Source organism: Echiichthys vipera, assembly GCF_963691815.1.
Source record: "Echiichthys vipera genome assembly, chromosome: 4".
In the NCBI taxonomy this organism is placed as follows: Eukaryota; Metazoa; Chordata; class Actinopteri; order Perciformes; family Trachinidae; genus Echiichthys; species Echiichthys vipera.
This window is the reverse complement of record NC_139829.1, coordinates 34,838,612-34,866,111: the sequence shown is the minus strand read 5'-3', so window position 1 is coordinate 34,866,111 and position 27,500 is coordinate 34,838,612. Positions and strand designations below refer to the sequence as shown.

The 27,500-nt window shown below is 45.7% G+C and overlaps 5 protein-coding genes across 6 annotated transcripts in view; 1 reads left to right on the top strand and 4 right to left on the bottom strand.

The window, feature by feature from the left end:
* LOC310946623 (disintegrin and metalloproteinase domain-containing protein 9-like) overlaps window positions 1–6,998 on the bottom strand; it is a 24,955-nt gene extending 17,957 nt beyond the window's left edge. For both annotated transcript variants that reach the window (XM_083913133.1, XM_083913134.1), the window contains exons 1-2: window positions 6,578–6,998; window positions 698–798 (exon numbers count right to left, since the gene is read on the bottom strand). In XM_083913133.1, the coding sequence (XP_083769259.1) occupies window positions 698–798; window positions 6,578–6,638 (162 nt within the window). In that variant the 5' untranslated portion in view covers window positions 6,639–6,998. The remainder of the gene's footprint in view (window positions 1–697; window positions 799–6,577) is intronic.
* A 2,979-nt stretch (window positions 6,999–9,977) lies between these two features.
* Window positions 9,978–13,916, bottom strand: ercc6l (excision repair cross-complementation group 6-like). Its single transcript, XM_083912824.1, has 2 exons — window positions 12,131–13,916; window positions 9,978–11,528 (listed from the first exon to the last, which is right to left on the bottom strand). Exons 1-2 carry the CDS (start codon window positions 13,862–13,864, stop codon window positions 10,002–10,004), a joined length of 3,261 nt encoding a protein of 1,086 aa, XP_083768950.1. The 5' UTR covers window positions 13,865–13,916; the 3' UTR covers window positions 9,978–10,001.
* Window positions 13,917–16,779: 2,863 nt separating this feature from the next.
* Window positions 16,780–19,187, bottom strand: LOC310945639 (uncharacterized protein). Its single transcript, XM_083911792.1, has 3 exons — window positions 18,930–19,187; window positions 18,139–18,270; window positions 16,780–17,524 (listed from the first exon to the last, which is right to left on the bottom strand). Exons 1-3 carry the CDS (start codon window positions 18,969–18,971, stop codon window positions 17,384–17,386), a joined length of 315 nt encoding a protein of 104 aa, XP_083767918.1. The 5' UTR covers window positions 18,972–19,187; the 3' UTR covers window positions 16,780–17,383.
* A 1,763-nt stretch (window positions 19,188–20,950) lies between these two features.
* sdhaf1 (succinate dehydrogenase complex assembly factor 1) lies at window positions 20,951–22,623 on the bottom strand. The gene is made up of 2 exons (XM_083912890.1): window positions 22,479–22,623; window positions 20,951–21,738 (listed from the first exon to the last, which is right to left on the bottom strand). The coding sequence occupies exon 2, from the start codon at window positions 21,601–21,603 to the stop codon at window positions 21,355–21,357; it is 249 nt and encodes an 82-aa protein (XP_083769016.1). The 5' UTR covers window positions 21,604–21,738; window positions 22,479–22,623; the 3' UTR covers window positions 20,951–21,354.
* Window positions 22,624–23,844: 1,221 nt separating this feature from the next.
* nudt18 (nudix (nucleoside diphosphate linked moiety X)-type motif 18) overlaps window positions 23,845–27,500 on the top strand; it is a gene marked incomplete at its 3' end in the record, with an annotated part of 3,913 nt that continues 257 nt past the window's right edge. The window contains exons 1-7 of the mRNA XM_083912823.1: window positions 23,845–23,939; window positions 24,987–25,153; window positions 25,301–25,411; window positions 25,889–25,991; window positions 26,597–26,720; window positions 26,818–26,942; window positions 27,285–27,500. The exon at window positions 27,285–27,500 is cut by the window's right edge and continues 257 nt beyond it. Of these exons, the coding sequence (XP_083768949.1) occupies window positions 24,989–25,153; window positions 25,301–25,411; window positions 25,889–25,991; window positions 26,597–26,720; window positions 26,818–26,942; window positions 27,285–27,500 (844 nt within the window). The 5' untranslated portion in view covers window positions 23,845–23,939; window positions 24,987–24,988. The remainder of the gene's footprint in view (window positions 23,940–24,986; window positions 25,154–25,300; window positions 25,412–25,888; window positions 25,992–26,596; window positions 26,721–26,817; window positions 26,943–27,284) is intronic.

Sequence of the window (27,500 nt, the reverse complement as noted above, 5' to 3'; positions counted from 1 at the left end):
CCGCGTGCTCGTGCTTCACCTCATGTTTCCCCTTAATGAGTCCAAAAGTGTGAATATATTCAAACCCGACTCGCTGTATCACTGCTGCTCAGGACCAGAACCAGGTCGTCATAGCAACGAGGTGTGAAAACTGTGGAGTCAGCAGAACTTTCGTCCGATATTCACAGAAGAACTGATCCAGTTATAAACACAGGTTGAAGGGTTAAAGCTGCAGTCGTGGAGGCTGGTCGAGATGACTCAGCTGTTTAAACTCTCACGCCCCTCCCCCTCATCTCCCACCAAGTGCTCGTCAGTGCACGTGCACCAGGTTCCTGTGAACGCGCCCGTGTCTTCTCTCATCGATAAACAGCGTGGAGTACGCGCTACATGGAGGTAGAGCGGCGAACTCACTCACAGATAACAACAGCTAAAACCTTCTCAACGACACGTCGATGAGAACCGCAGTAACCATGGTAACCCCACACCATTTTATAAAGTCTGGAAACACAAACATTAAATTCCTGACTCGTCTAAATCTAATTTAAACCCTTTAAATCAGCGTGTGAGTCGTCGGCGTGTGAGCGCTGACTCAGCGAGGGCGAGGTCGCACAGACAGGAAGTGGACGTGCCGACTCAGCTGTTCCTCCGCTGACTCGTGTGTTTCCTGAAGGTCAGAGGTCACGCAGAGAGGAAGACGGGTGCGGCGGCGACTCCGTACCTGATTGGGGGGTCGTCCGTGCAGGTCCCGCCTCAGCCGGCCTCCTATTGGCCGAGGGACGGTGAGCTGGTAGGAGGACAGGTGCTGCGTCTGCGGAGAGTCTACGGGAGGAAACAGAGCGTCAGTCAACACACGTGACCTCCTCTCAGCCAATCAGGAGGCTCGCTCAGAGGTCACCATGACAACAGCAGTTCTTTCACACAGAGACTCTGAAGGTGCGAGAAAAGCCGAGTTAGAACTACGGAGTTTTGAACTGCAGGGAGACGAGACTCTGGATTTATTACATTTTATACACGGACGTTGCTCTCGATCTACCCGTCAATCTTCGTTCCTACCCTCACCTGTGGTCATGAAAGTTGGGTCATGACCGAAAGAAGGAGGTCGCGAGTACAAGCGTGTGAAATGTGTTTCCTCAGGAGGGGGTCTGGAGTCTCCCTTAGAGAGAGGGGGAGAAGTTCAGCATCCGTGAGGAACTCGGAGTAGAGCCGCTGCTCCTTTGTGTTGAAAGGAGCCAGTTGAGGTGGTTCAGGATCATCTGGTAAGGATGAACCCTGGGCGCCTCCCTAGGGAGGTGTTCCAGGCACGTCCAGCTGGGAGGAGGGCTCGGGGAAGACCCAGGACCAGGTGGAGAGATTAGATCTCCACACTGGCCTGGGAACGCCTCAGGATCCCCCAGTTAGAGCTGGTTAATGTGGCCCGGGAAAGGGAAGTTTGGGGTCCCCTGCTGGAGCTGCTGCCCCTGAGACCTGATCCAGGATCAGAGGCTGGAGCTGCTGCCCCTGAGACCTGATCCAGGATCAGAGGCTGGAGCTGCTGCCCCTGAGACCTGATCCAGGATCAGAGGCTGAAGATGAGATGAGATGTTTTAATGTTGAATATGTTGTTTTTTTAGCCTCAAATTTTAACTTTGAATTTTCTGATGCAGTGAAAGAAGCAGGAATCTCTTGTTTAAGGACGGAGCCGTGTAAACGTCTGTATTCTGAATGTGATGTTTGATGTGACCGTGTCTTAGAAACCATGAGACACTTTAGTGTCACGACACAAAAAGACTCAAATTAAAGTCATTAATGTTGAATGTGTGTGTGGAGTTTGCATGTTGTCCCCGTGTCTGCGTGGGTTTTCTCCGGGTTCTCCGGTTTCCTCCCACAGTCCAAAGACGTGCAGGTGTTCGGTTCATTGATGACTCTAAATCACCCGTAGGTGTGAATGGTTGTCTGTCTCTGTTCGTCTCTATGTGTCCTGTGATAGACTGGCGTCCTGTCCAGGGTGGACCCCGCCTCACGCCCGATGTCAGCTGGGATCAGCTCCAGCCCCCCCCCCCCACGACCCCGACAGGGACAAGAGGCTGAAGATGAATGAATGAATGTTTCGATTTTGAATTTTTTAGCCTTAAATTTCTTAATTTTTTTTTTTTTTGCCTTCAATTATTTCACTTTTTTAATGTAGATTTTTTTAACTTTAAATGTTTTAATTTTTAGTTTTTAATGTTGAATTTTATGAACAGTGAAAAATAAAGAGTCAAAACATTCAGAGACACAATGATAAAGGTCAGAGGTCACTGCAGCTCGCTCTGAGACAGTGAAACGCTCTTTGTTTGGTCATTAGAGAGTGTGTGTGTGTGTGTGTGTGTGTGTGTGTGTGTGTGTGTGTGTGTGTGTGTGTGTGTGTATGTGTGTATATGTGTGTCTGCATTTAACCAGAACTTTCTGTGCAGTTCTCCGCTCATCCCTGCAGATTATATCTCTGTGTGACTGTAACTGGTGTGTGTGTGTGTGTGTGTGTGTGTGTGTGTGTGTGTGTGTGTGTGTGTGTGTGTGTGTATCCTGCGCTCTAATGTTGACTCCTCGTTGACCTGCGCGGATCACCGCAGACTCTAATCTCATTGACTGTCATCCGTTCACTTTCCTGCTGCACACAAACGCTCAAGAACATTTCTGAGAAAGCAGATTTGTTCATGTTCAGAGTGAGTCATCGTTCAGGGAGAGAGAGAGAGTGTGTGTGTGTGTGTGTGTGTGTGTGTGTGTGTGTGTGTGTGTTTCCTGTAAACGCAATCACTCAGACTCTCTGGATGATTCAGTGTTTCTGTACGGGAATCTTCATCTCACTACTCTGTACACGTTTATGCTCCTAGAGGACACTTTAACACACGTTTATGCTCCTAGAGGACACTTTAACACACGTTTATGCTCCTAGAGGACACTTTAACACACGTTTATGCTCCTAGAGGACACTTTAACACACGTTTATGCTCCTAGAGGACACTTTAACACACGTTTAGGCTCCTAGAGGACACTTTAACACACGTTTATGCTCCTAGAGGACACTTTAGCACACGTTTATGCTCCTAGAGGACACTTTAACACACGTTTATGCTCCTAGAGGACACTTTAACACACGTTTATGCTCCTAGAGGACACTTTAGCACACGTTTATGCTCCTAGAGGACACTTTAGCACACGTTTATGCTCCTAGAGGACACTTTAACACACGTTTATGCTCCTAGAGGACACTTTAACACACGTTTATGCTCCTAGAGGACACTTTAACACACGTTTATGCTCCTAGAGGACACTTTAGCACACCTTTATGCTCCTAGAGGACACTTTAACACACGTTTATGCTCCTAGAGGACACTTTAACACACGTTTATGGTCCTAGAGGACACTTTAACACACGTTTATGCTCCTAGAGGACACTTTAACACACGTTTATGCTCCTAGAGGACACTTTAGCACACCTTTATGCTCCTAGAGGACACTTTAGCACACGTTTATGCTCCTAGAGGACACTTTAGCACACGTTTATGCTCCTAGAGGACACTTTAACACACGTTTATGCTCCTAGAGGACACTTTAACACACGTTTATGCTCCTAGAGGACACTTTAACACACGTTTATGCTCCTAGAGGACACTTTAACACACGTTTATGCTCCTAGAGGACTCTTTAACACACGTTTATGCTCCTAGAGGACACTTTAACACACGTTTATGCTCCTAGAGGACACTTTAACACACGTTTATGCTCCTAGAGGACACTTTAACACATGTTTATGCTCCTAGAGGACACTTTAGCACACGTTTATGCTCCTAGAGGACTCTTTAACACACGTTTATGCTCCTAGATGACACTTTAACACATGTTTATGCTCCTAGAGGACACTTTAGCACACGTTTATGCTCCTAGAGGACACTTTAACACACGTTTATGCTCCTAGAGGACACTTTAACACACGTCTATGCTCCTAGAGGACACTTTAGCACACGTTTATGCTCCTAGAGGACACTTTAGCACACGTTTATGCTCCTAGAGGACACTTTAGCACACTTTAACAGTCAACAAAAGACTGTTGACTATTCTGACGTTTGCGGCATAGAAAAATATTCTCTCTTTGTAACAGCGGCTGTGTTTCTTTTGTTGTGTCCAGTTTCAACAAAAAGTGCAATAAAAACAATGAAGACATTAAAAAAAACATTAAAATATGAAGATAAACTCCCTCAGTGCTGTAAATAAACGCATGTTTTATTGTTGTTTGTTTGTCATAAAGTAAAAACATAAAAGGAACCAAAGAAATGAGAGAAATCAGTAAAAGTCTCGTGTGCAGCTGAAGCAAAAACCAGGAAGTGACGACACCAAAGGAAGTTTAACTATTAATTATTAATGAAATTATGAATTTTCCTCCAGGAAATGCAGAAACTGTGTGTTATTGTTGTTTTTCATCACAAACACAAACACAACGTAAACAAACGCATTCAGAAAAGAACCTTTCAATTAGTCAGTGACTCCACAGGAAGTGTTCAGCTCCCGTCAGCCAATCAGGGCTCAGCACCCGGCAGCCAATCAGGGCTCAGCACCCGTCAGCCAATCAGTGACAACACACCCTCAGTGTCCTCCCTCACCCTCAGTGTCCTCACCCTCAATGTCCTCCCTCACCCTCAGTGTCCCCCCTCACCCTCAGTGTCCTCCCTCACCCTCAGTGTCCTCCCTCACCCTCAATGTCCTCCCTCACCCTCAATGTCCTCCCTCACCCTCAGTGTCCCCCCTCACCCTCAGTGTCCCCCCTCACCCTCAGTGTCCTCCCTCACCCTCAATGTCCTCCCTCACCCTCAGTGTCCCCCCTCACCCTCACTGTCCTCCCTCACCCTCACTCTCCGTCGCCCACCTCACCCTCAGTGTCCTCCCCTCACCCTCAGTGTCCTCCCTCACCCTCACTGTCCTCCCTCACCCTCAGTGTCCTCCCTCACCCTGAGTGTCCACCCCTCACCCTCACTGTCCTCCCTCACCCTCACTGTCCTCCCTCACCCTCACTGTCCTCCCTCACCCTGAGTGTCCACCCCTCACCCTCAGTGTCCTCCCTCACCCTCAGTGTCCTCCCTCACCCTCAGAGTCCCTCCCTCACCCTCAGTGTCCCCCCTCACCCTGCGTCCCCCCCCTCAACCTCTGTGTCCTCCCCTCACCCTCCGTCGCCCACCTCACCCTCAGTGTCCTCCCCTCACCCTCAGTGTCCCCCCTCACCCTCAGTGTCCTCCCTCACCCTCACTGTCCTCCCTCACCCTCAGTGTCCTCCCTCACCCTGAGTGTCCACCCCTCACCCTCAGTGTCCTCCCTCACCCTCACTGTCCTCCCTCACCCTCACTGTCCTCCCTCACCCTCAGTGTCCTCCCTCACCCTCAGTGTCCCTCCTCACTGTCCCCCCTCACCCTCAGTGTCCTCCCTCACCCTCACTGTCCTCCCTCACCCTCACTGTCCTCCCTCACCCTCAGTGTCCTCCCTCACCCTCAGTGTCCCTCCTCACTGTCCCCCCTCACCCTCAGTGTCCTCCCTCACCCTCACTGTCCTCCCTCACCCTCAGAGTTCCCCCTCACCCTCAGTGTCCTCCCTCACCCTCACTGTCCTCCCTCACCCTCAGTGTCCTCCCTCACCCTCACTGTCCTCCCTCACCCTCACTGTCCTCCCTCACCCTCACTGTCCTCCCTCACCCTCAGTATCCCCCCTCACCCTCAGTGTCCTCCCTCACCCTCACTGTCCTCCCTCACCCTCAGTGTCCCCCCTCACCCTCAGTGTCCTCCCTCACCCTCACTGTCCTCCCTCACCCTCACTGTCCTCCCTCACCCTGAGTGTCCACCCCTCACCCTCACTGTCCTCCCTCACCCTCAGTGTCCCCCTCACCCTCAGTGTCCCCCCTCACCCTCAGTGTCCCCCCTCACCCTCGGTGTCCCCCCTCACCCTCAGTGTCCCCCCTCACCCTCAGTGTCCCCCCTCACCCTCGTTGTCCCCCTCACCATCAGTGTCCCCCCTCACCCTCTGTGTCCCCCCTCACCCTCAGTGTCCACCCCTCACCCTCTGTGTCCCCCCTCACCATCAGTGTCCCCCCTCACCCTCTGTGTCCTCACCCTCATTTTCCCTCCTTCACCCTCACTGTCCTCCCTCACCCCCGTGTCCCCCTCACCCTCGGTGTCCCCTCACCCTCAGTGTCCCCCTCACCCTCCGTGTCCCCCTCACCCTCAGTGCCCCCCCAACACCCTCACTGTCCTCCCTCACCCCCGTGTCCCCCTCACCCTCCGTGTCCCCCTCACCCTCAGTGTCCCCCCTCACCATCAGTGTCCCCCCTCACCCTCAGTGTCCTCCCTCACCATCAGTGTCCCCCTCACCCTCGGTGTCCCCTCACCCTCAGTGTCCTCCCTCACCCCCCGTGTCCCCTCACCCTCAGTGTCCCCCCCTCACCCTCAGTGTCCCCCCCTCACCCTCAGTGTCCCCTCACCCTCAGTGTCCCCCCTCACCCTCAGTGTCCCCCCTCACCTTCAGTGTCCTCCCTCACCCTCAGTGTCCTCACCCTCCCTCACCCTCAGTGTCCCCCCTCACCCTCAGTGCCCCCCCTCACCTCTGCCCAGTGAGCTTCCGGTCAGCAGCAGCAGACAGCAGAGCTCCAGCAGCTTCATCATCTTCTTCTTCTTCTTCTCTTTTAAATGTCAGTGTGTCCTCCTCGGTCTCTTCTCCTTCCTATTATTAATATTAACAATATTAATATTATTAATATTGTTGCGGTTGTCGCTGTTGTCTTCCAGCCGTGGTTTCCCCCCGCAGAGCCTCATGCTAAACCGCCCGGGGTGGTTTTCTCCCTCGGCCGACCCACAGAGCCATGTTCCCGGTCCCGCCGCCCCTCTGGCCGCCGTTAGCCGTTAGCCGTTAGCCGTGGACTAACGGTCGGATCCAAGATGTCTGCCGCGGCAGCTGGAGCCGTTAAAAACAACGTTAAAAGCAGAAACTGTGTCTGAATGTTCCCGTTAAAGTCTGTCCTCTTCTTCTTCGTGTTCAGCAGATTTATGCCGTAAACTCCACTGGAAACTACAACCACTTACCGGAAACTACAACCACTCACCGGAAACGCCCACTGCTTCCGGCGACGCACTTCAATATAAGACTTAGCAGCAGTGAAGAACAGAAGAATGTGAAGTTCGCTAAATTGGAGAAGAAACTATTATACATTTTAAAGTTCTGGCGGGAAAATTAGTTATTCTAACATTTAATACAATCATGTAAAAGTTGAATAAGTAGAGGTGGCTGCTAGAGGACACTTTAGCACACGTTTATGCTCCTAGAGGACACTTTAACACACGTTTATGCTCCTAGAGGACACTTTAGCACACGTTTATGCTCCTAGAGGACACTTTAACACACGTTTATGCATCTAGAGGACACTTTAGCACACGTTTATGCATCTAGAGGACACTTTAACACACATTTATGCTCCTAGAGGACACTTTAACACACGTTTATGCTCCTAGAGGACACTTTAACACACGTTTATGCTCCTAGAGGACACTTTAGCACACGTTTATGCTCCTAGAGGACACTTTAACACACGTTTATGCACCTAGAGGACACTTTAGCACACGTTTATGCATCTAGAGGACACTTTAACACACGTTTATGCTCCTAGAGGACACTTTAACACACGTTTATGCTCCTAGAGGACACTTTAGCACACGTTTATGCTCCTAGAGGACACTTTAACACACGTTTATGCACCTAGAGGACACTTTAGCACACGTTTATGCATCTAGAGGACACTTTAACACACATTTATGCTCCTAGAGGACACTTTAACACACGTTTATGCTCCTAGAGGACACTTTAACACACGTTTATGCTCCTAGAGGACACTTTAGCACACGTTTATGCATCTAGAGGACACTTTAACACACGTTTATGCTCCTAGAGGACACTTTAACACACGTTTATGCTCCTAGAGGACACTTTAGCACACGTTTATGCTCCTAGAGGACACTTTAACACACGTTTATGCACCTAGAGGACACTTTAGCACACGTTTATGCATCTAGAGGACACTTTAACACACATTTATGCTCCTAGAGGACACTTTAACACACGTTTATGCTCCTAGAGGACACTTTAACACACGTTTATGCTCCTAGAGGACACTTTAGCACACGTTTATGCTCCTAGAGGACACTTTAACACACGTTTATGCACCTAGAGGACACTTTAGCACACGTTTATGCTCCTAGAGGACACTTTAACACACGTTTATGCTCCTAGAGGACACTTTAGCACACGTTTATGCTCCTAGAGGACACTTTAACACACGTTTATGCATCTAGAGGACACTTTAGCACACGTTTATGCATCTAGAGGACACTTTAACACACATTTATGCTCCTAGAGGACACTTTAACACACGTTTATGCTCCTAGAGGACACTTTAACACACGTTTATGCTCCTAGAGGACACTTTAGCACACGTTTATGCTCCTAGAGGACACTTTAACACACGTTTATGCACCTAGAGGACACTTTAGCACACGTTTATGCATCTAGAGGACACTTTAACACACGTTTATGCTCCTAGAGGACACTTTAACACACGTTTATGCTCCTAGAGGACACTTTAGCACACGTTTATGCTCCTAGAGGACACTTTAACACACGTTTATGCACCTAGAGGACACTTTAGCACACGTTTATGCATCTAGAGGACACTTTAACACACATTTATGCTCCTAGAGGACACTTTAACACACGTTTATGCTCCTAGAGGACACTTTAACACACGTTTATGCACCTAGAGGACACTTTAGCACACGTTTATGCATCTAGAGGACACTTTAACACACGTTTATGCTCCTAGAGGACACTTTAACACACGTTTATGCTCCTAGAGGACACTTTAGCACACGTTTATGCTCCTAGAGGACACTTTAACACACGTTTATGCACCTAGAGGACACTTTAGCACACGTTTATGCATCTAGAGGACACTTTAACACACATTTATGCTCCTAGAGGACACTTTAACACACGTTTATGCTCCTAGAGGACACTTTAACACACGTTTATGCTCCTAGAGGACACTTTAGCACACGTTTATGCTCCTAGAGGACACTTTAACACACGTTTATGCACCTAGAGGACACTTTAGCACACGTTTATGCATCTAGAGGACACTTTAACACACATTTATGCTCCTAGAGGACACTTTAGCACAATGAATACTGTTGTCAAATTAATTGATTGGTTAAATGAGTGGTTCCCCTGTTTGATTCATCGCTGACACACTCGTCAACAAACCTGAGAACCCGACTGCTGTACTTATTTTTGTTGTTGCGATGACGATCGTCAGACTCTAGATGGAGCTGTTCTGATCAGATACAACCTTTAAACCTAAAAGGCTAAACGACTCTAACTCAATGTTATATTTCTCAAAATTTTGAGATTCATCATAATTTGAATTACTCAGAAGAAAATAATTCACATTTAAAAAAATATGATTTTTGTATTAATAATAAATTATTTCTCTTTATAATTATTATAAAATGGCGTTAAATTGTTTAAAAATTGCGTGTTTAGGAATTATTAACGTAACAATAATCTGAGGGTAGTTTTGTATTTTGTGAAGTGTAAACTTTAGAGCATGAGGTAAACGGACTTTTATTTTGAAGTCGAGCTAATTAAACCGGAAGTCGTTGGCTTACGTCACCAAATTATCTCCAGCTGTGGAAAAAAACAGCGCATGCGCGGTTCACCTGAATGAACGCCCCCTTGTTTACATCATAACTTTATTATAAGTGGTTATATTTATTATTACTTTTATTATATTTATTATTATTTGAGTTTAATTTATTATATAAATAAATTAGAAAAAACTATTTAACTTGTCATAATTCCATTTTAATACAATAATAATATCTACAACCGTTACAGCCTTTAAGAGAAAATATTTGAATGTCTTTTCAACAGAAGAACGTTTCCGTGGTGACGGCGACTGTTAGCTTAGCTGTTAGCCGTTAGCTTCTCTTGCTCAGCTGCCGGTACAGTTGGATGGTCATGAACTGGACTTCAGGGTCTCCGGGTTTGAGGTCGATCGCTCTGAGGAAGAACTCCAGGGCGTCGTCCAGCTTCCCGTCGCTGTGGAACTCTTTCCCTTTACGCACCAGCGCCTCGAAGCACTCCGCCCCCTCCACGACGCCATTCGTCCCGCCGCCCACTGTGCACTGATCCATTCTTTCGTCGGAGGCCAGCTCCATCTCGTTGGTGGATTCCTCCAGGTTACTGTTCATTTCCTGTTCCTCCTGCTCCTCCTCCTCCTCTTCCTCCTCTTCCTCCCCCTCTGTGTTTAACGTCTCTCCGGTCGTCTCCTCCAGCTGTAACGCATCATAAGTTGGATCAATGATGTCGTCCTCTTCAGCCTCGTCAGAACGCCTCCCTGAATCCTCCACCTCCTCCTCCTCCTCCTCCTCTTCTTCTTCGTCCTCCTCCTCCTCTTCGGCGTCAGTGTCCTGGTCGATGTCCATGTCGTCGATAATGGAGCGGAGAACCGATCGGCTCGAGGCCACGGACCCGTTTCCTCCGGCGCTCTTTCGTGACCGGAGAGGGGCGTGGCCGTTCGCCTCTGACTTAGGCGTGGACGCTCCAAGAACCTGGAAGGAGTCTTTGTGATGACTCTCATCATCGTCTTCATCATCATCTTCTTCTTCTTCTTCATCACTGTCATAGATCATTGCGACTCTCTTTCTCTTGGGAGCAACTATGGACTCACTCATGGACTCGTCCCCTTCAGACTTGTGGACGGAGTTGAGTGCGTCTTCATGCTGCCGCTCACAGAGGGATTTGTTTATGTCGAACGCGCCGTCCCCCTGCAGCTGAGACAGCAGCTCCCTCTCCTCTGCCTCCGTCTCCTCCTGATCCAGAACATCGAGGTCTGAGAACATGTCGCTGTCTTCGAGCTGTAACTTGAAGTTGCCTTGAAAGGACTCGACCCCCGGGCTGGCTCTGGGCGACGCGTCCGCTCTGAAGCTTGAATTAGACGCTTGCAGGAGGGAAAGTCTTTTGTTCTGCAGGGACGCGGCAGGCGGACGCTCCGAGTCCGTCTTGGTTGAGTGCGAGGTTCCGTTCAGCTGTTCGTCGGCGCCGTTTTCCGTCACATACTCCAGACTGTTGTCGCCCGCTGACACAACCGCAGACTCAGACGTCAGTTCTTCAACGGTGACGTCTGCCACGTCCCCTTCAGCGGCATCGCTGTCCTCCAGCACCACCAAAGAATCCTCCAGCACCACCAAAGAGTCATCCTTCACCACCAAAGAGTCATCCTTCACCACCAAAGAGTCATCCTTCACCACCAAAGAGTCATCCTTCACCTCCTGAGGAGCGGCGCCTGCGTCCTCAGAGGAACTCAACTCCTGACTGTTTAAGTCGTGCTGCGGATAGGATGGACGAGGGCGCTCTCTGCCGCTGTCCACAGGCGGTCTGAGCCAGGCGGGTTCTGTGCTCGATGCCATGTTCTCTGTCAGCTGCATCTTTAACTCTGACTCCGCCTTCATCACAGACACACGTCCATGCAAGACAAAAGACAACAAAAGCTACATTAAGGAACGTGTCATCACCTCAAACAGACGTGCACAGCAGAGACTCTACGTCATACCCTAACCCAAACCCATCTACTCCTCTACAAAAGCATCATCCTACTCTTCACCCTGCTCACAGTCAGCAGCAGAAACAAACTCCTCCAAATCTCACTCCCAGCAGCCAAGGGCACCCTTCCACTGTGCCTCTGTACCGTGCCCCAGCACGTTCCACGGCTAAAGTCTGGATCCTTTGACCAGTGTGAGTGCAACCGTACCACGTCTAGGAGCGGCACGCCTGCCGTCCACGGCCCGTTTGGGAGAGGTGGGCTTTAGTAAAGCACGTTTGCACGTGTACGAGCAAAGCACAGTGGGAGAGCGCTCTAACCTGTGACAGAGGCACAGTGGGAGGGCGCCCTTAGACTGGAGGAAAGCTAATCTTAAAAGTTTTGTCCCCTCAGCGATCACAGCGCTAAACAAAAAGATGTAGATCACGTGTGTGCTGTCTATATGTTGTTCTGGGGACATGTGGGAAGAGAGTGTGTCATCTGTATATGGAAAATAAAGAACCGTACCTTCATCAGCTCCTGGGCCTTCTGGACCCTCCCTTCGATGTAGTGGTGCGCCTCTTGGTCCTCCGGGGCCTCGTCGTGGTTGATGTCAAGAGAAAACATGAGGTCGTGGTCAGAGATGCCGAAGATCTCCATGGCGTGGAGGCGGGCGATGTGCTCGTCCAGCCCGGGGTCCGTGTGCCGGTGTCTGGAGTGCAGGGCCTGCAGCTGCAGCTGTGTCGTGGAGGACCGGGCGTCCTCCAGGATGAAGAGCTCCTTCAGCTCCTGCTTGCTAAAGTAGCGAAAAGGGTTCTTCTTGTCTCCGGTGTTTTGTCTGATGAGGGAGTCTTTGAAAACCTGCCGCCTGTAGATCTTCTCCTCCACCGTGCCGCAGGTGATCAGCCTGTAGATGACGACGTTCTCCGTCTGCCCGATGCGGTACGCCCTGTCCACCGCCTGGGCGTCCGTCGCTGGGTTCCAGCTGGGATCGTAGATCACAACTCGATCTGCTGCTGTCAAAGTTATACCCACTCCTCCGACCTGGGTGGTGAGGAGGAAGACGGTGTAACTTTTGTCTTGCTGGAACGCGGTGATCAGCTTCTCTCTCTCTGCGATCTGCGTAATCGTGCCGTCCAGCCTCAACACCTTGAAGCCTCTGTTGCCCAGGATGCGTTGAATGATGTCCAGCACTTTCCTGTAGTGAGCAAAGACGAGCGTGCGGTGACCTTCTTCTCTGAGCCTTTCAAGCAGGTGAAACAGGAAGACGAGTTTCCCAGACTCTGATATTAAGGTGCTGTCGGGGACATTTGCGATGCTGCCCGTGTCCGTCTCCGCGGTTTCCTCCTGCTGACTTTCAGCCGCACTTTCCTCCAAGCCCAACTTGCTGATGGCCGCGGCAGAGAGCAGTCTCGGGTGGTCGCACAACTTTTTCATGATGTTTAACTCAGCCAGAGGTGACCGGGTGGTCATGAGCAGCTCCTTGATGTGGTCCAGGGAAAGGAACTGCCTGTATATGTCTTCCTGAACGGGGCTCAGGTAAGTCCAGACAATCAGGTCGTTCTTTCTCGTCAGCGTGGGCATCGTTGCTCCGGCGTCTTCCGGAGGGTTTGGATCTTGTTGTTGTTTGGCGTTCACCTCTGCTTTGGTCCTGCGGAGGAAGTAGGGTTTTATTATGGCCATGAGGTTCTCAGACATCCGGGACCCGAGGGCCTTTTCCCCTGGAGTGGAGTCCTTCTCTCTGGCCCGGGTGATGGGGTTCTCATACTCGGATTTGAACGTTTTAGCGGTGCCCAGCAGCGACCCTTGGCAGGCAAAGTCGAAGAGTGCCCACATTTCTTTCAGGTTGTTCTGGACTGGAGTGCCCGTGAGAAGAACCCGGTTCTTTGAGGGTATGGCAGTGGCACTTTTGGCTGTTTTGGTGGAAGGGGATTTGATCTTGTGGGCCTCGTCCAGGATCAGGTAGTCCCACGTGAACTCTCTGCCGCGGTACGACGACAGCTGCTGCCAGTTGTTCATGAGCATGGTGTACGTGGTGATGACGACGCCACTCCTCCCCTGAACTTTCTCCAGATTATGGGTCCTCTCTCTGACCGAGCCGTGAAACTCCTTCACCCTCATGCCGGGAGTCCATTTGGCAAACTCCTTGGTCCAGTTTGTGATGAGGGAGGTCGGCATGACCAGCAGTGCGTGTCGAGCCAGCTCGTTGTCAAACATGCCAGAGAGGAAGGATATCACCTGGATAGTTTTACCCAGGCCCATGTCGTCAGCCAGGATCCCTCCCTTGAGCCCGTCTCTGTAGAGGCTGTATAGGAAGGCCACTCCGTTCCTCTGGTACTCATAAAGCTTCTCATACAGCTCTTTGAAAAGCATCAAGCCGCTGCCGTTCACGTCCACAAACTCATCTTCTTCCTCCGGCGAGTCGTTCTGAGCAAGGAATTCTTCAATTTTCTGTATCCTGCGTTCGAGTTTTTCACTCGGGTGAATTTTGTTCGCCTTCTTGAAAAGCGCCCGCGCTTTGATCATGTCCCCTTGTCTCGCCGCGTCTTTACCGTCTTTAACGAGTCTGAAAGAAAAAACGGGACATCGGTGGATTAGCAACAGGACATGATGTCGTCATGGTCGTTGTTTTAACCATTATTTGTCGCTCTGAGTAACTTAGTGAAGTTTTGTAACTCTGCATTTTATTTTGAAAAGACAGAATGATGAGAATGAGAGCGTCATTTAACTCTTAGCTGGCTGTTGTTAGCATTTAGCTTCTAATGTGAGCCGCTAATGTTGTTACTGTGACACTCACTTAAAAAGTCTGTTTAAAGTAAAAGGAATAAAAAACTATTCAAAAGTTATAATTTCATGAACATTATCATCAGTAACCCGTTATATTTGGTTAATCCCTTCAGGTGGACGACCTGTGGTGACTGTGATCATTTTGTAATAAAAATAAAAGACAAAGGCAGAACACGAGTCACAGCCTCAGTGTTTTTCATGTCGAGTCTTTTCAGAGGGCCAAGAATTCCAAAATCAGTCGTCCCGACGTCCCCCGGTCGCGTTAGCCTACGCTGATTTAAAACAACATTTATTTAGGTTTGGTGTGAAGATAATAAAAATAATCAACTGCTGTTCTTATCCAACACGTTTGTCTGGAATAGTAATAATAATGATAAAAGCCTACGTGAGTTTAAAAGAAAGTTTAAACTACAGATGTTTGATTTGTACAGTAGAAGACAGGGCAATAAATAAATAAATAAATACATAAATAAAGGACAAATGTGGGACTTTTGAGGGAGTTTGCAAAGTTTCTTTTGCTTGTTTTTGACTTATTTATTGTGTCTTGATGTCTTTCTGTGTTTGTATGGATGGAAACGGGGGAGGGACGTCTCCTCTTCAGGGCTTCAGGTGTTGTTGTTGTTTTCTTGCCGTGTGTAGTTTGTTTGTCTGGTGTGAAATTACCTGTGGAACACCTCCATCTTGTCTTCCATGCCCAGAGACCTGTGGAGACAAAAATCACAAACACGTCACACACACAGTCGTGCAATTCACATCCAAACTGCACTGTGATCTCACATACTGATACATGTGTGTATATATATATATATATATATATATACACACATGTAGTTCATCTCCTGGGCACTGCCGAGGTGCTGTTGAGCAAGGCACCGAACCCCCAACTGCTCGGGGCGCTGATCCATTGGCAGCCCCCTCGCTCTGACATCTCCCCATTAACTGCATGTGTATAGGTCCTGTTAGTGCATGTGTGTGTATTTCTGGCCTGTGTGTGTGTGTGTCTGTGTGTTTCCGGCCTGTGTGTGTGTGTGTGTGTGTGTGTGTTTGTGTGTGTCTGTGTGTTTCCGGCCTGTGTGTGTGTGTGTGTGTGTGTGTGTGTGTTTCCGGCCTGTGTGTGTGTAACCTGAATAACAACATAGTGAAAAAAAATAATCTCCTTCTTTAGAAAGTGATGTAATGTCTGGAAACAACGCAAACATTTTTCCAGAGGTGGAAATGACTCAAATTAAAATCACACACATTCAAACACAGACTGACACACTTACAAAACAACATTCAGTTGTTTTTTTTATCTATTTATGGAAGATTATAATGAATATTTACTACTCAAGTCAAATATGTAAATACTTCATATTCATATTAATTTTACTGAATTAAATCATCTACTTTAGTCTTATTTTGTAGGTTTCAGAGTCACTTTGGTGTTTTTTTTACTTTAAAACTTCCTTAAAAACACAAACTAACCACATCTCAGTGAGTTAGCATGAAGCTTCCACTGATGTGGGCGGTAGCACGGATGCTAACTGTTCCGTTAGCACCCGTGGATGCTAACTGTGTCGTTAGCACCCGTGGATGCTAACTGTGTCGTTAGCACCCGTGGATGCTAACTGTTCCGTTAGCACCCGTGGATGCTAACTGTTCCGTTAGCACCCGTGACACCGACTTTCCCGGGAACGTTACTCACTTTTCCAGTTTGTCGGAGATTTCCTGGACCTCGCGGGTCTGTTGAGCGGCCTCCATGTTGAAAACGAACACACGAAACCCGGGAAACGAGCGTGTTTTCTGGGCTGAAGGAGCCGGAGATGCCGCCGGACTGATGGAGAACCACTGAGACTGTTTGAACACAGCGCCAACAGACTTCCAGCGAATCAGAGGAAACGCCGCAGTGACGCTGCGATGACGTCGTCCAATCAGGAACACAGACGAGCACAGTGGGCGGGATCGAAATCGAAAGCACAGCCAATGAGAAGCGTTGCGTTAGAAAAGAAACAGGAAACAGGAAGTTCTCTTCCGAGTAACCGGATGTAGTTTTTATTTCGGTGTTTTCCAGAAAAAGTCCCTGAGTTTGAATTTTGGAAAGTTTCCAGAAGCCGCAAAAAGGCAAATTATACAAAGTTAGGGATAAAAGAAAGAAATATGAGCGACATGTCTACAAAACTAAATTATGTTCATTATTTTATAAGCAGAAAAAATGAAAATGTGTGTTAAAGTGTCGTCAAGGAGCCAAAACAGAGAAAATCCTCCATAACTAAATAAAGAAATTAAATAAATAAAATAAAACTCACCAGGTTGTGAAAAAATCACCAAATGAAAAGTATTTTTATTTATATATTTACTTCAATACATAATACATTTTCTATTAATTTTGAAGATATTTTTCATTTATTTCAGTTAAAGTTTATACATTTAAATTAAATACTAGCTAATTTAATGGCATATTAAATATAGTGTCGTTTATTTAAGTAATTTTTTTGTATTCAGAAAGTTTCCATTCTTAAATGAAAAGATTCAGTCAAACAACAAAGCTTGTGAAAAAGGTGGTGTTGTGTTAAAGGCTCTTTAAAAGTTTTATTTGTTCCCACATTTGTGTAAACTGGGGTGGACAAAATACTGGAAACACTACATTTCCATAAAAATGATCTTTTTCTGTCGCAGAAACACTTTTTCATATCATTTCCAATCACACAGTTGATGTTTAATAATCAGTCTCTGCGTAAAGAAGTGTTTACAGAGGCTTTTAATGTGAAGGAAGCTTTACAGGAAACAAAAGCAAGCACTTTTTAAAGACTTTTCAGCTGATTTTCAGAATAAAAGCCTCTCAGCCTGCAGAGCGTCACGTCAGCGTTTCTTCTCTGGATGGAAACTGTAGGAACATTGATTTAAAGGAAACTACGACACAAATAAGCTGCACTACATTATATAAAATATGAAAATAAAGAGAAGGAGGACACAGTTTCAGCGGTAAAGACAGAAAACGTTCCCACGCCGTGTGATTCAGAACAGCGGCGCCGTCTCCAGAGCTTTGACCTGAGCGGCGAACACCAGGACCCGTTTCTCCACCTCGGCGTTGACGACGGCCTCAGACGCTCTCGGGTTCTGACGGAGAAACTCAGAGATGCTCAGGACGCACTCGCTCTGAGGAAGCAAACACAACGAGCCGGGGCGTGAACACAGGAAGAGACAAATGAAATAAACCTGTACGTTTAGTTTCAGTGGTGTTTTGCGTCTGTTTTTAGTCGTTTCGCCAGGAGAATCAGTTTGGGCTGATTTTCCTTTAAAAAAGCAGCAAAAGGTGAAAGTGTCTCTGTGAACTCGAAGTGTTCGACCACGACAGCAGCAGCACACGATGATTCAGCGTCTGAGCTGAAAGTAGCCCGTTGTTAACGCCACTTCACCGAGCGCCGCTGCTCCGCATTAAGGAGGGCGGTTGCCGTAGTGAAGGAGATGTTAGAAACAGGAAGTGAATGCGTAGCTGTCCTGGTGAACGCCTCCATGTTAAACAGAACGTCACCTCCCTGATCTAAACCCCAGCGTCTGGTGTTAGACTTGTGTGCTGGTCCTGGATCCATTTAACAAACACCATGTTGGAACAGAAGGAGGCTCAGAAGTGGACCTGGTTCCAGAGCACACTAGGCCAAAGGTCTTGATGAGAAAGATCGCAGTGGTCTCGGTCCTTTCTGGGGGAGATCTGAGCGTTCTGCAGCTGTTGATCTGAGACGGCGCCCCCCCCCCCCCCTGCAGGCTCCTACCTTGTACGCGTCCACTTTGTCGTGTCCGCTGAGGCGGTTCAGCAGCTCCCTGCAGACCTGGACCCCCGTCAGCGCGCTCAGGATGGTCCGGTCCTGGTCCGACTGAGAGGACAGCCAACGCAGCAGCGCCACCTGCAGGGGGGAGGGAGGGAGACGGGGGGGGGGGGTGATTCTGGTGTTTGACACGTTTGAGCTCCACAACAAATCATTTTCACTGCGCTCTCTAAATATTCTAAGTAATTATTCTCATTATTTTTACATGTATTTATGTATTTATGCTCCATTTATTATGTTTATATATTAATGTTGGAGGGAATAAGAATGTTCATACAGAGTCATTTTTATTATAAATTGCTACAATTTGTCTGACTGAAAGATTAAATTATTGCACTTAAGGTTTAAATTGAATAATTGTTATTTTCTTATGGTAAATTATTCTTGGATATTTGCTTTGTTCATGGTTTGTTATTGTTGTGTTTTATCCCGTTAAAGTGAACGGATGAATAATAACAATAATAATAATAATAACAATAATAATAATAATAATAACAATAATAATAACAATAATAATAACAATAATAATAATAATAATAATAACAATAATAATAATAATGAGAATAATAAAAATAATAATAATAACAATAATAATAATAATAATAACAATAATAAAAATAATAATAATAACAATAATGAGAATAATAAAAATAATAATAATAACAATAATAATAATAATGAGAATAATAATAACAATAATAACAATAACAGTAATAATAATGATAATAATGAAATACCTGCTGTAGTAGCTGAGCGTTGGTCATCTCTCCTCCCGACATCCCGGAAACACGGAAGAATAACGGACAAACCCCGGAGCAGCGGACCACGTGACTCGGTTTGACTCGGTTAACCGACTCAGACTCCGGTGTGACCGGGTAAAGAAGCGAAACTCGGTGTTTTCACCGAAACACACCAAAAAAACACGATTCTGTCGAAGAGAGGCTGAAAACGGCCCACTTCCTGTTTACGCCCCGCCCGTTCTTCTTCTTCTGCTTCTTTTTCTTCTTCTTCGCTGTGACTCAGACTCGCTGCTGCCCCCGCGGCCGCAGCAGGAACTGCACCTTCACTGAGAAACAGCAGCAGCGGCAGTGATTAAAGACCATAAATAACACGATTAAAGTAATACTTTCAATAATTATGGTATTTAATTATATTTTTAAAAAATCATAATTATCTTAATTGTGACAATACAAATAAATAAATTCATAATTATGTAATTAAATTGTCACCATAAAAATTAAATCACAATTATGAGACATGAACAATATATATTTAAAATATATTTATTTATGTACTCATTCACAAATTCCGAATAACGTTTATTTTCGGATTTAAATCATCGTGTTTTTAAGGTTTAAATGATTTTTTTTTCATTTTAAAGTATTTTAATAAAACATAAGTGACTTATTTATGAATGAACTGAAGCATTTAATGATAAAATTGTGTTATTTGTATATTTAGTTCTTCCTGAAGTTAAAGGAGGATCATCACGGCTCTGCAGTAAACACACACACTTCAGTCATAATCAGGAACACAGGATCTTTAAAATGATTTATTAATAAAACATTATGATGAATCTGAACTTCTGTGTAAATGTTCACAACATGAAAACATTTACACAGAACATGATGCAGAAACGAGACTCAGTCATATTGATATTTATTTGATTTATTCTTTATTGTCTCAGCGTTTATTAATGTTGAAATGTAAAACAGTGTGTTTATGGAATAATAATGTTAAATATTCTTTATGAGTTCAGTGAAGCAGCGTTTCTGATTTTCCTCCAGAAACACGTTTAAATACGAGACCGAAGTTTATTCAACTTTATTAAAGAAACTCCAGGATGTTTGTGTTTGAAGCTGTGACCTCACACATCGTTGTGATTGGCTGTGACATCACACATCGCTGTGATTGGCTGTGACATCACACGCCGCTGTGATTGGCTGTGACATCACACGCCGCTGTGATTGGCTGTGACATCACACACCGCTGTGATTGGCTGTGACATCACATATCGCTGTGATTGGCTGTGACATCACACACCGCTGTGATTGGCTATGACCTCTGACCTCATGTGACATCACAGTTTCCCCACAGTCTGTATAATAACAGTCGTAGCGTCTCCGTCAGCTCCGTTCTCTAACTTGATCCAATCACATTCTCCTCTGGGAGCGGCCATCTTGTCAGACTTTGTCTCCGCCTCATTTCATCTGACCAAAAAAGGGCATGTATGTGACGCTGGGGGGGAGGGAGATACGACCGTCTGGGTGACATTTACAGAATTAGCCACATTAGCTCCAGCGCCCTTGAAGCTATGCTAACACCACAGGTTAGCAGCTAAAGGCAGTGGGAGTCCCGTGTCTCTGGAGCAGATTCCAGCGGCTCCACATTAGCATTAGCCACATTAGCTCCAGGAGTGAAGAGCAGCAGCGTTTCTGATTTACACTGATGTTCAACACAGTCCCACGCTCACAGACTGGAAAACACCCACAATCCTCCACTGCTCCACATTAGCATTAGCATCTGGGGTCTGTGTCAGAGATAGCACGCTGGATTCAAGGATTCTTAATTAGCATAACAGAGCTAACGCTAACACAGTGTGTTCCTAAACCATCTTGTCACTATGGAAACACCACCACACGAATGACCGAGTTTGCACGCTAAGGATGCTAATCCTGACAACTAGCCTCTGAGGAGAAGTGGGGGCCATTTCCCTAATTATTCATACCCCCCCCCCCCCCCCCTCAGTGTTGTCATGGAGACCTGATCTAAACCCACAGACTAGAATGTTCTCTGGTCCTTAAACAGCTTTAATGATGCTGTGTAAACGGCTGCTTAACATGAAACCTGCCCCTAGTGGACACTCAGAGAACTGACGCTGACCCAGCTTCCTGATTGGACCACACAGGACGCTGGGGGCGGGGCTTGGTCACTCAGAGAACTGACGCTGACGGAGCTTCCTGATTGGACCAGACAGGAAGTCGCTCTCTCTGTGGGCGGGGCTTGAGTTGCGTAGCACCAAGGGCTGAGGGGAAGTGAAGGATGGCGAGTTGAACCAGTGACCCAGTGTTTGAGGTTTGAGAGGTCAGAGGTCAGGGGTCAGAGGTCAGGGGTTAGAGGTCAGGGGTCAGAGGTCAGGGGTCAGGGGTCAGAGGTCAGAGGTCAGCTCCTGTCTGCAGGTTTGGAGAAGGAGCCCAGCTGTTTGGTGTTGGCGTCCCTCAGCTGCTCCAGCTGCCTCTGCCCTCGGCGGTACAGGTACTCGATGTGCATCACGTCCGTCTTCTTGATGCGTCCGTTCTCTCGGAACTCGTCGCGGATCCTGGGGAGGAAGCCCGGTTTGTCCTGACCCGCCCGCAGGAACTGCCGGTACAGAGCCAGGACCTGCTTCTGCAGCTTACTGTGCCGCGCCATCGGGACCAGGAGAGGACCCTGAACGCACCACGGCGTCCGCTCCAGGTGAGTGAGGGGGGGGTGGGGGGGGCACAGGGGGCTCTGATTGGCCGAGAAGTCCACGCCGGTCTTCAGGCGTCGCACTGACGCGTTCGACTGTTGGAGCGAAACACAGGAAACAAACAGCTGTTCATCACCAACAGTTACGGCGGCCATCTTGTTTTTATATCAAGCAATTCATATTTATAACAGCAGGTTTCAGTTTATTCATTTATTTAATTTGTTTTTAATACTTTTATTTATTCTGCTGTGAGTCATTTTAACTCTTTTTTTAATTTCTCTGAGTGTAAATAATCTTTTTACAAACATGTGACGCAAAAACTTTGAACCTGAAATTAAATCAAACAGAATTCATAAACACGTTCATTCACAGGATTAAAATGAACTCTGTAAAAACAGAAAAGTTCCTGTTTTTATTAAATGTAAACGTATATAAATTATTTAACACATAAAAGCTTAAATTCACACAAATAGGCAGAATTTTGAAGGGACTTTCATTAAGAAAACAGGAGAAATAAAAATATAAATATAAAATAAAGGGAATTTCAGACTCCATGAATGAAGCCGAACAGATCAGAATAAAGCATTAAATATGAAACACTATTTATATTTTAAAAACATAAAATATTTAACAGACAAAAGCCAAGATTCACAGAAATACGTTGAATTTTAAAGGACTTCCGTTAAAAACAGCAGAAAGACGCAGATTAAAACTTATGTTTTAGATTAAATGAAAAACACCGAATTAACACGAACAAAGTGTTTAACATTAAACTGTTTTTGTGTTTTTAAATATTAAATATTTCCCGGAGTCAGAGAACACAAAGGTGACTCACCAGTTGGTGGTTCCTGACGTGTTTCCGGTGGTTTAACTGCTTCCGGTGTTGAACCTCCGGTCAGTGGTTTTAAATGAACACAAACACAAAAGCGTAACTTTATAATAAACTGTGTTAGTTGCGTTAAACAGCCTCAGTGTGACCTCAACACGTTACAACACAAACCGGAAGCGACCGGAACACAAACACTACAACTTCCGGCGCAAGATTTCACAATAAAATACACGTTCGGGAGAAAAAAAAAGACAAAAACAGACTTTTAATGTCATTATTGTGAATATGGTTCATATTTGAAACGTGTAAAGTCTCTTTAATTATTATTAAAAGCGTGTTAGAGATTAAATGTGTTGTTGTTGTTGCTTTTCTTGTTGTTAAGAATATTTTAACCTGAGTGAATTAAAAAAAAGATGAATTATGATTATTTAAATATATATATTAGGATTATTTACATTTCCTGAGTCTTTCTATATCAGAGGGAAATATTACTACATTTATATTTGATGATTTAAGTTTCTTGACGGATTCATATGAATAATTAATTCATATAATTTCTCAGTTTAATTGAATGAAATTAATTCAACAAGGCAAGTGTGAGATTAAAACATATAATAATAATTAAAGATTTATGAGAATAAAGTGTCAAGAGAAGAACGTGACAGTCGAGTATATAAATAAAAACAATAATAAATAATATAATAATAAACACCCACAGATTATAAAACACTGCGCTGTGTTAAATATCGTTGAGTGTAGAAGGAATAGTAACAGATAATAACAGAGTAAGGAATAATAATAATAATGATAATGATAATATTAATAAGGAAGCTCCTGTTTGTTATTGTCTTGTGCTCTGTGTCTATTAAATTATATTTCTTTCCTTCCCTTTATTATTAAATATGAAATTAAAGCTGCTCCTGATCATCGTCTCAAGATGTTTTTAAAAGTTTCTTTGTAAATAAATGTTTATCAACTGTCACTGACACAAATATATAAATAAATATTCATGTAAAAGTTTATAAAAGTAAAGAAATCTAAAGATAATAACTCTGCTGTTCATGTTTGTGTATTCAAATCAGTGACTTTTTTATCATTATTAATATTATTATTATAACATTATTATAATAAATATTATTATTATAACATTATCATCATCATTAATGTTATTACATTAATTTTATTATTATTACATTATTGTTGTCATCATTGTTATTATTATAATTTATATTATTGCTTTTATTATTATTATTATAATTATTAGGACGTTTTTAAGTATCAGCACATTGAAAACAGTTTAGTCTTTATGGAGTTTGAGCGTCACCACGCTTTTATTTTGAAAACCTCAAACCGGAAGAGCCCATGTAGTTCCGGTGTAGTTGAAGGTGTCAGGTGTCAAAACAAAGCTGCAGCGGAACAGAAATAAAATCTTCTCTTGATGAAACTGAACTCAGTGAAAACAGGAAGGTTCGTGCTTTTATTTCTGTAAACGGTGTCCAACAGCGTTTCCGGTTTAAATCACGAGACAAAAGTGATAAAAACGGGATTTTATTTTTTTAAATGACGTCAGCGTCTGTGACAGAAACGACTGTGTTTAGTTTATAAAACATTAAATTAAATAAACTCTGAATAAAAAAGGAAACGCGTCATTCATCAGATCAACGTGAAGATTCAATTTATTACTTTAATTTAATATGTTTAATTTAATTCATTTAAATTAAACAGAAAAATAGATTTTCACACCTGGAGAAATATTTACAAATTTCTTATTTAAATTATTAATTTATTTTCGTATGTTTTATTTTCTGCTACATTTATTTATGTTTCATTTTATTTATTTACTTATTTATTTATTATCTAATTCAATTATTTATGTTTTATTTATTTACTCATTGATTTTTTTATTTATGTTTTATTTCTTTACTTCTTCTTTTTTTTGTTTTATTTATTTACTTTTTTATTTTATTCATGGTTTTTTTATTTACATATTTATTTATGTTTTATTTAGTTGATTATTTCCTTATTTATTTATTTATGTTTTGATACGTTTGATCAGTAATTTAACAAATAAAAATAAACATTTTTTATCTGCATATTTATTTATATTTATTTTTGTGGTCAAATGTTTTTATCTCCTCTTCATGTTGTTGTTGTTGTTGTTGTTGTTGTTGTTGTTGTTTTCTCTGTTTGTTCCCATTTAATGTTCTTTATAATGTTTCATTTTTTATTGTGATAAATTCATTGTTTTAGATTTTTTTTAATTAATAAATCAGTTAATTTTTACTTTATTTTGCCACTTATTGAATTTCCTTATTGTTCGTTACCAACGACCAAAAACGCAACAAATAAAGTGTGTGTGTGTGTGTGTGTGTGTGTGTGTGTGTGTGTGTGAGTCTGTGTGTGTGTGTGTGTGTGCGTGTGTGTGTGTGTGTGTGTGTGTGTGGGGGGGGGGGGGGGTGTGCGTGTGTGTGCGTGCGTGTGTGCGTGCGTGCGTGTGTGTGTGTGTGCCTGCAGACATGGAGGAGGAGGCGTGGCGGCGGGTGGAGCAGCAGGTGGAGCGGCTGCTGAGCGGTCAGGGGTCAGAGGTCGGCGGCTGTGACGTCGGCCTGGAGTCGAGCAAACCGGCCGCTCTGAGGAGCAACGTCACCTACATCGTCTGTGCCGTCGTCTTCAACGACAAGGTGAGGACCCCACCCCCACCCCGTCCTCCGTCTGTCCGGGTCCTCCGTCAGCTCATGTGTGTGTGTGTGTGTGTGTGTGTGTGTGTGTGTGTGTGTGTGTGTGTGTGTGTGTGTGTGTGTGTGTGTGTGTGTGTGTGTGTGTGTCAGGAGGAGGTGCTGATGGTGCAGGAGGCGAAGCAGGACTGTTTTAAGCAGTGGTACCTTCCTGCAGGGAGGGTGGAGGTGGGGGAGAGTCTGGAGGAGGCGCTGAGGAGGGAGGTGAGACACACACACACACACACACACACACACACACACACACACACACACACACACACACACACACACACACACACACACACACACACACACACACACACCAGATCAGGTATAAAACACACTTTTTTCCCTGTTTTTGGCTGTTTTTCAAGCCTTTATTTTGTAGGACAGACAGGAAATGGGGTGAGAGAGAGAGGGGGAGACGTGCAGCAACGGGCCGCAGGTGGAAGTCGAACCTGCGGTAGCTGCTCTAACCACTGAGCCCCCCACAACACACATATTTGATATAACCAAGTGTCCTGGATCATAAACACGTCAGACAATGCTAACGTTGGTTTAGCGTTGACTGGGTCGACCATGGAACAGCTCCTTAAGGAGACACAGCTGCCCTGACCAAGATGGCCGCCGTAAATGAACAGCGGCCAATCAGACGTCTGCGTTTTTGTTGCCATGGGTTACCGCTCTGTTTGTCTACAGGTGAAGGAGGAGGCGGGGTTTGACTGTGAGCCAATCACCTTGCTGCTGATCCAGGAGCAGGGGCCCCAGTGGATCCGCTTCATCTTCCTCGCCAAAGTCACAGGTCAGAGGTCACAGACGCCCACCTGCAAATGAGCAAAGCGCCGCCTGTCGCCGTCTGTCGTCGTCTCTCGTCGTCTCTCGTCGTGTCTCTTGTGTCTCTTGACGTCTGTAGTCGTCTCTCGTAGTTAGGCTGCACAATTAATCAAATTGTCTCCGTGTCTGTCTCTGTGTCTCTGTCTCTCTGTGTCTGTCTCTGTGTCTCTGTCTCTGTGTCTGTGTCTCTGTGTCTGTGTCTCTCTGTGTCTCTGTGTCTGTGTCTGTGTCTCTGTGTCTGTGTCTCTCTGTGTCTCTGTGTCTGTGTCTGTGTCTCTGTGTCTCTGTCTCTCTGTGTCTGTCTCTGTGTCTCTGTCTCTGTGTCTGTGTCTCTGTGTCTGTGTCTCTCTGTGTCTCTGTGTCTGTGTCTCTCTGTGTCTCTGTGTCTGTGTCTCTGTGTCTGTGTCTCTGTCTCTCTGTGTCTCTGTGTCTGTGTCTCTGTGTCTGTGTCTCTGTGTCTGTGTCTGTGTCTGTGTCTCTGTCTGTCTGTGTCTCTCTGTGTCTCTGTGTCTCTGTGTCTGTGTCACTGTGTCTGTGTCTCTGTCTCTCTGTGTCTCTGTGTCTGTGTCTCAGGTGGGAGTCTGAAGAGTCTGTCAGCAGCAGATCAGGAGTCTCTTCAGGCTTCGTGGTGGGACAGACAGTCTGTCCTCCCTCTGAGAGGACGCGACATCCTCCGACTCATCGACTGTGGACTCAAGTACGACACGACTCTATGTCCTGCACCCACAGAGACGAGCCTGTCCTCTCCCACACAACACACACGTGTCCTAACAGGATCTGTGTGATGCCTTCAGGTACCGTCAGGATCCCTGGCATCCCGTCACGTTACCTGTGGACCTGAGCTGCCGTCACGTGCTGCAGAGACTCGTCCTGGTCTTCATCGACGCAGAGGAGCAGATCTGGGTCCTGCTCATCAGAGGTGTCGATTCAACATCATCATGCGAGACAACAACTACTAAGAGACACAAAACAACCACAAAGAGACACAAAACAACTACAAAGAGATACAAAACAACTACAAAGAGACACAAAACAACTACAAAGAGACACAAAACAACTACAAAGAGACACAGAACCACTACAAAGAGACACAAAACAACCACAAAGACACATAACAACTACAAAGAGACACAAAACAACTACAAAGAGACACAAAACAACCTCAAAGAGATGCAAAGTATTCAAAGGTCTTAGTTTCGTACTACATTACCCATGAGTCTTAGCGGGCGCTGAGCTGACTCCTCCCCTCTCTGTCCTGCAGCCCCGGAGCTCCACCTCCCCACCGCGGCGGCGGTGAAGACCCACGCGGTGACGTGGGCGGCCAACATGGTGGTGCAGGACGCCATGCCGTCGGCGTACTACGACCACGACGTGAACACGCTGGGCGTCTTCAGCCTGCAGCACAACGGCCGGCAGCACGGCAAGAGCGACGGCGTGTGCTTCAACACGCTGGTGCTGCTGGTGCCCGACCACGTCC

Excerpts from the sequence above, each read along its gene's own strand:
- ercc6l (XM_083912824.1), bottom strand. The coding sequence starts at position 13,864 with ATGGGCCTGGGTAAAACTATCCAGGTGATATCCTTCCTCTCTGGCATG. Across the intron at positions 11,529-12,130 it reads AGGCCCAGGAGCTGATGAAG|GCGGAGTCAGAGTTAAAGAT; the intron begins GTACGGTTCTTT and ends TCTGTGATGAAG.
- LOC310945639 (XM_083911792.1), bottom strand. The coding sequence starts at position 18,971 with ATGTCGGGAGGAGAGATGACCAACGCTCAGCTACTACAGCAG. Across the intron at positions 18,271-18,929 it reads ACGCTCAGCTACTACAGCAG|GTGGCGCTGCTGCGTTGGCT; the intron begins GTATTTCATTAT and ends TCCCCCCTGCAG. Across the intron at positions 17,525-18,138 it reads ACAAAGTGGACGCGTACAAG|AGCGAGTGCGTCCTGAGCAT; the intron begins GTAGGAGCCTGC and ends TTGCTTCCTCAG.
- sdhaf1 (XM_083912890.1), bottom strand. The coding sequence starts at position 21,603 with ATGGCGCGGCACAGTAAGCTGCAGAAGCAGGTCCTGGCTCTGTACCGG.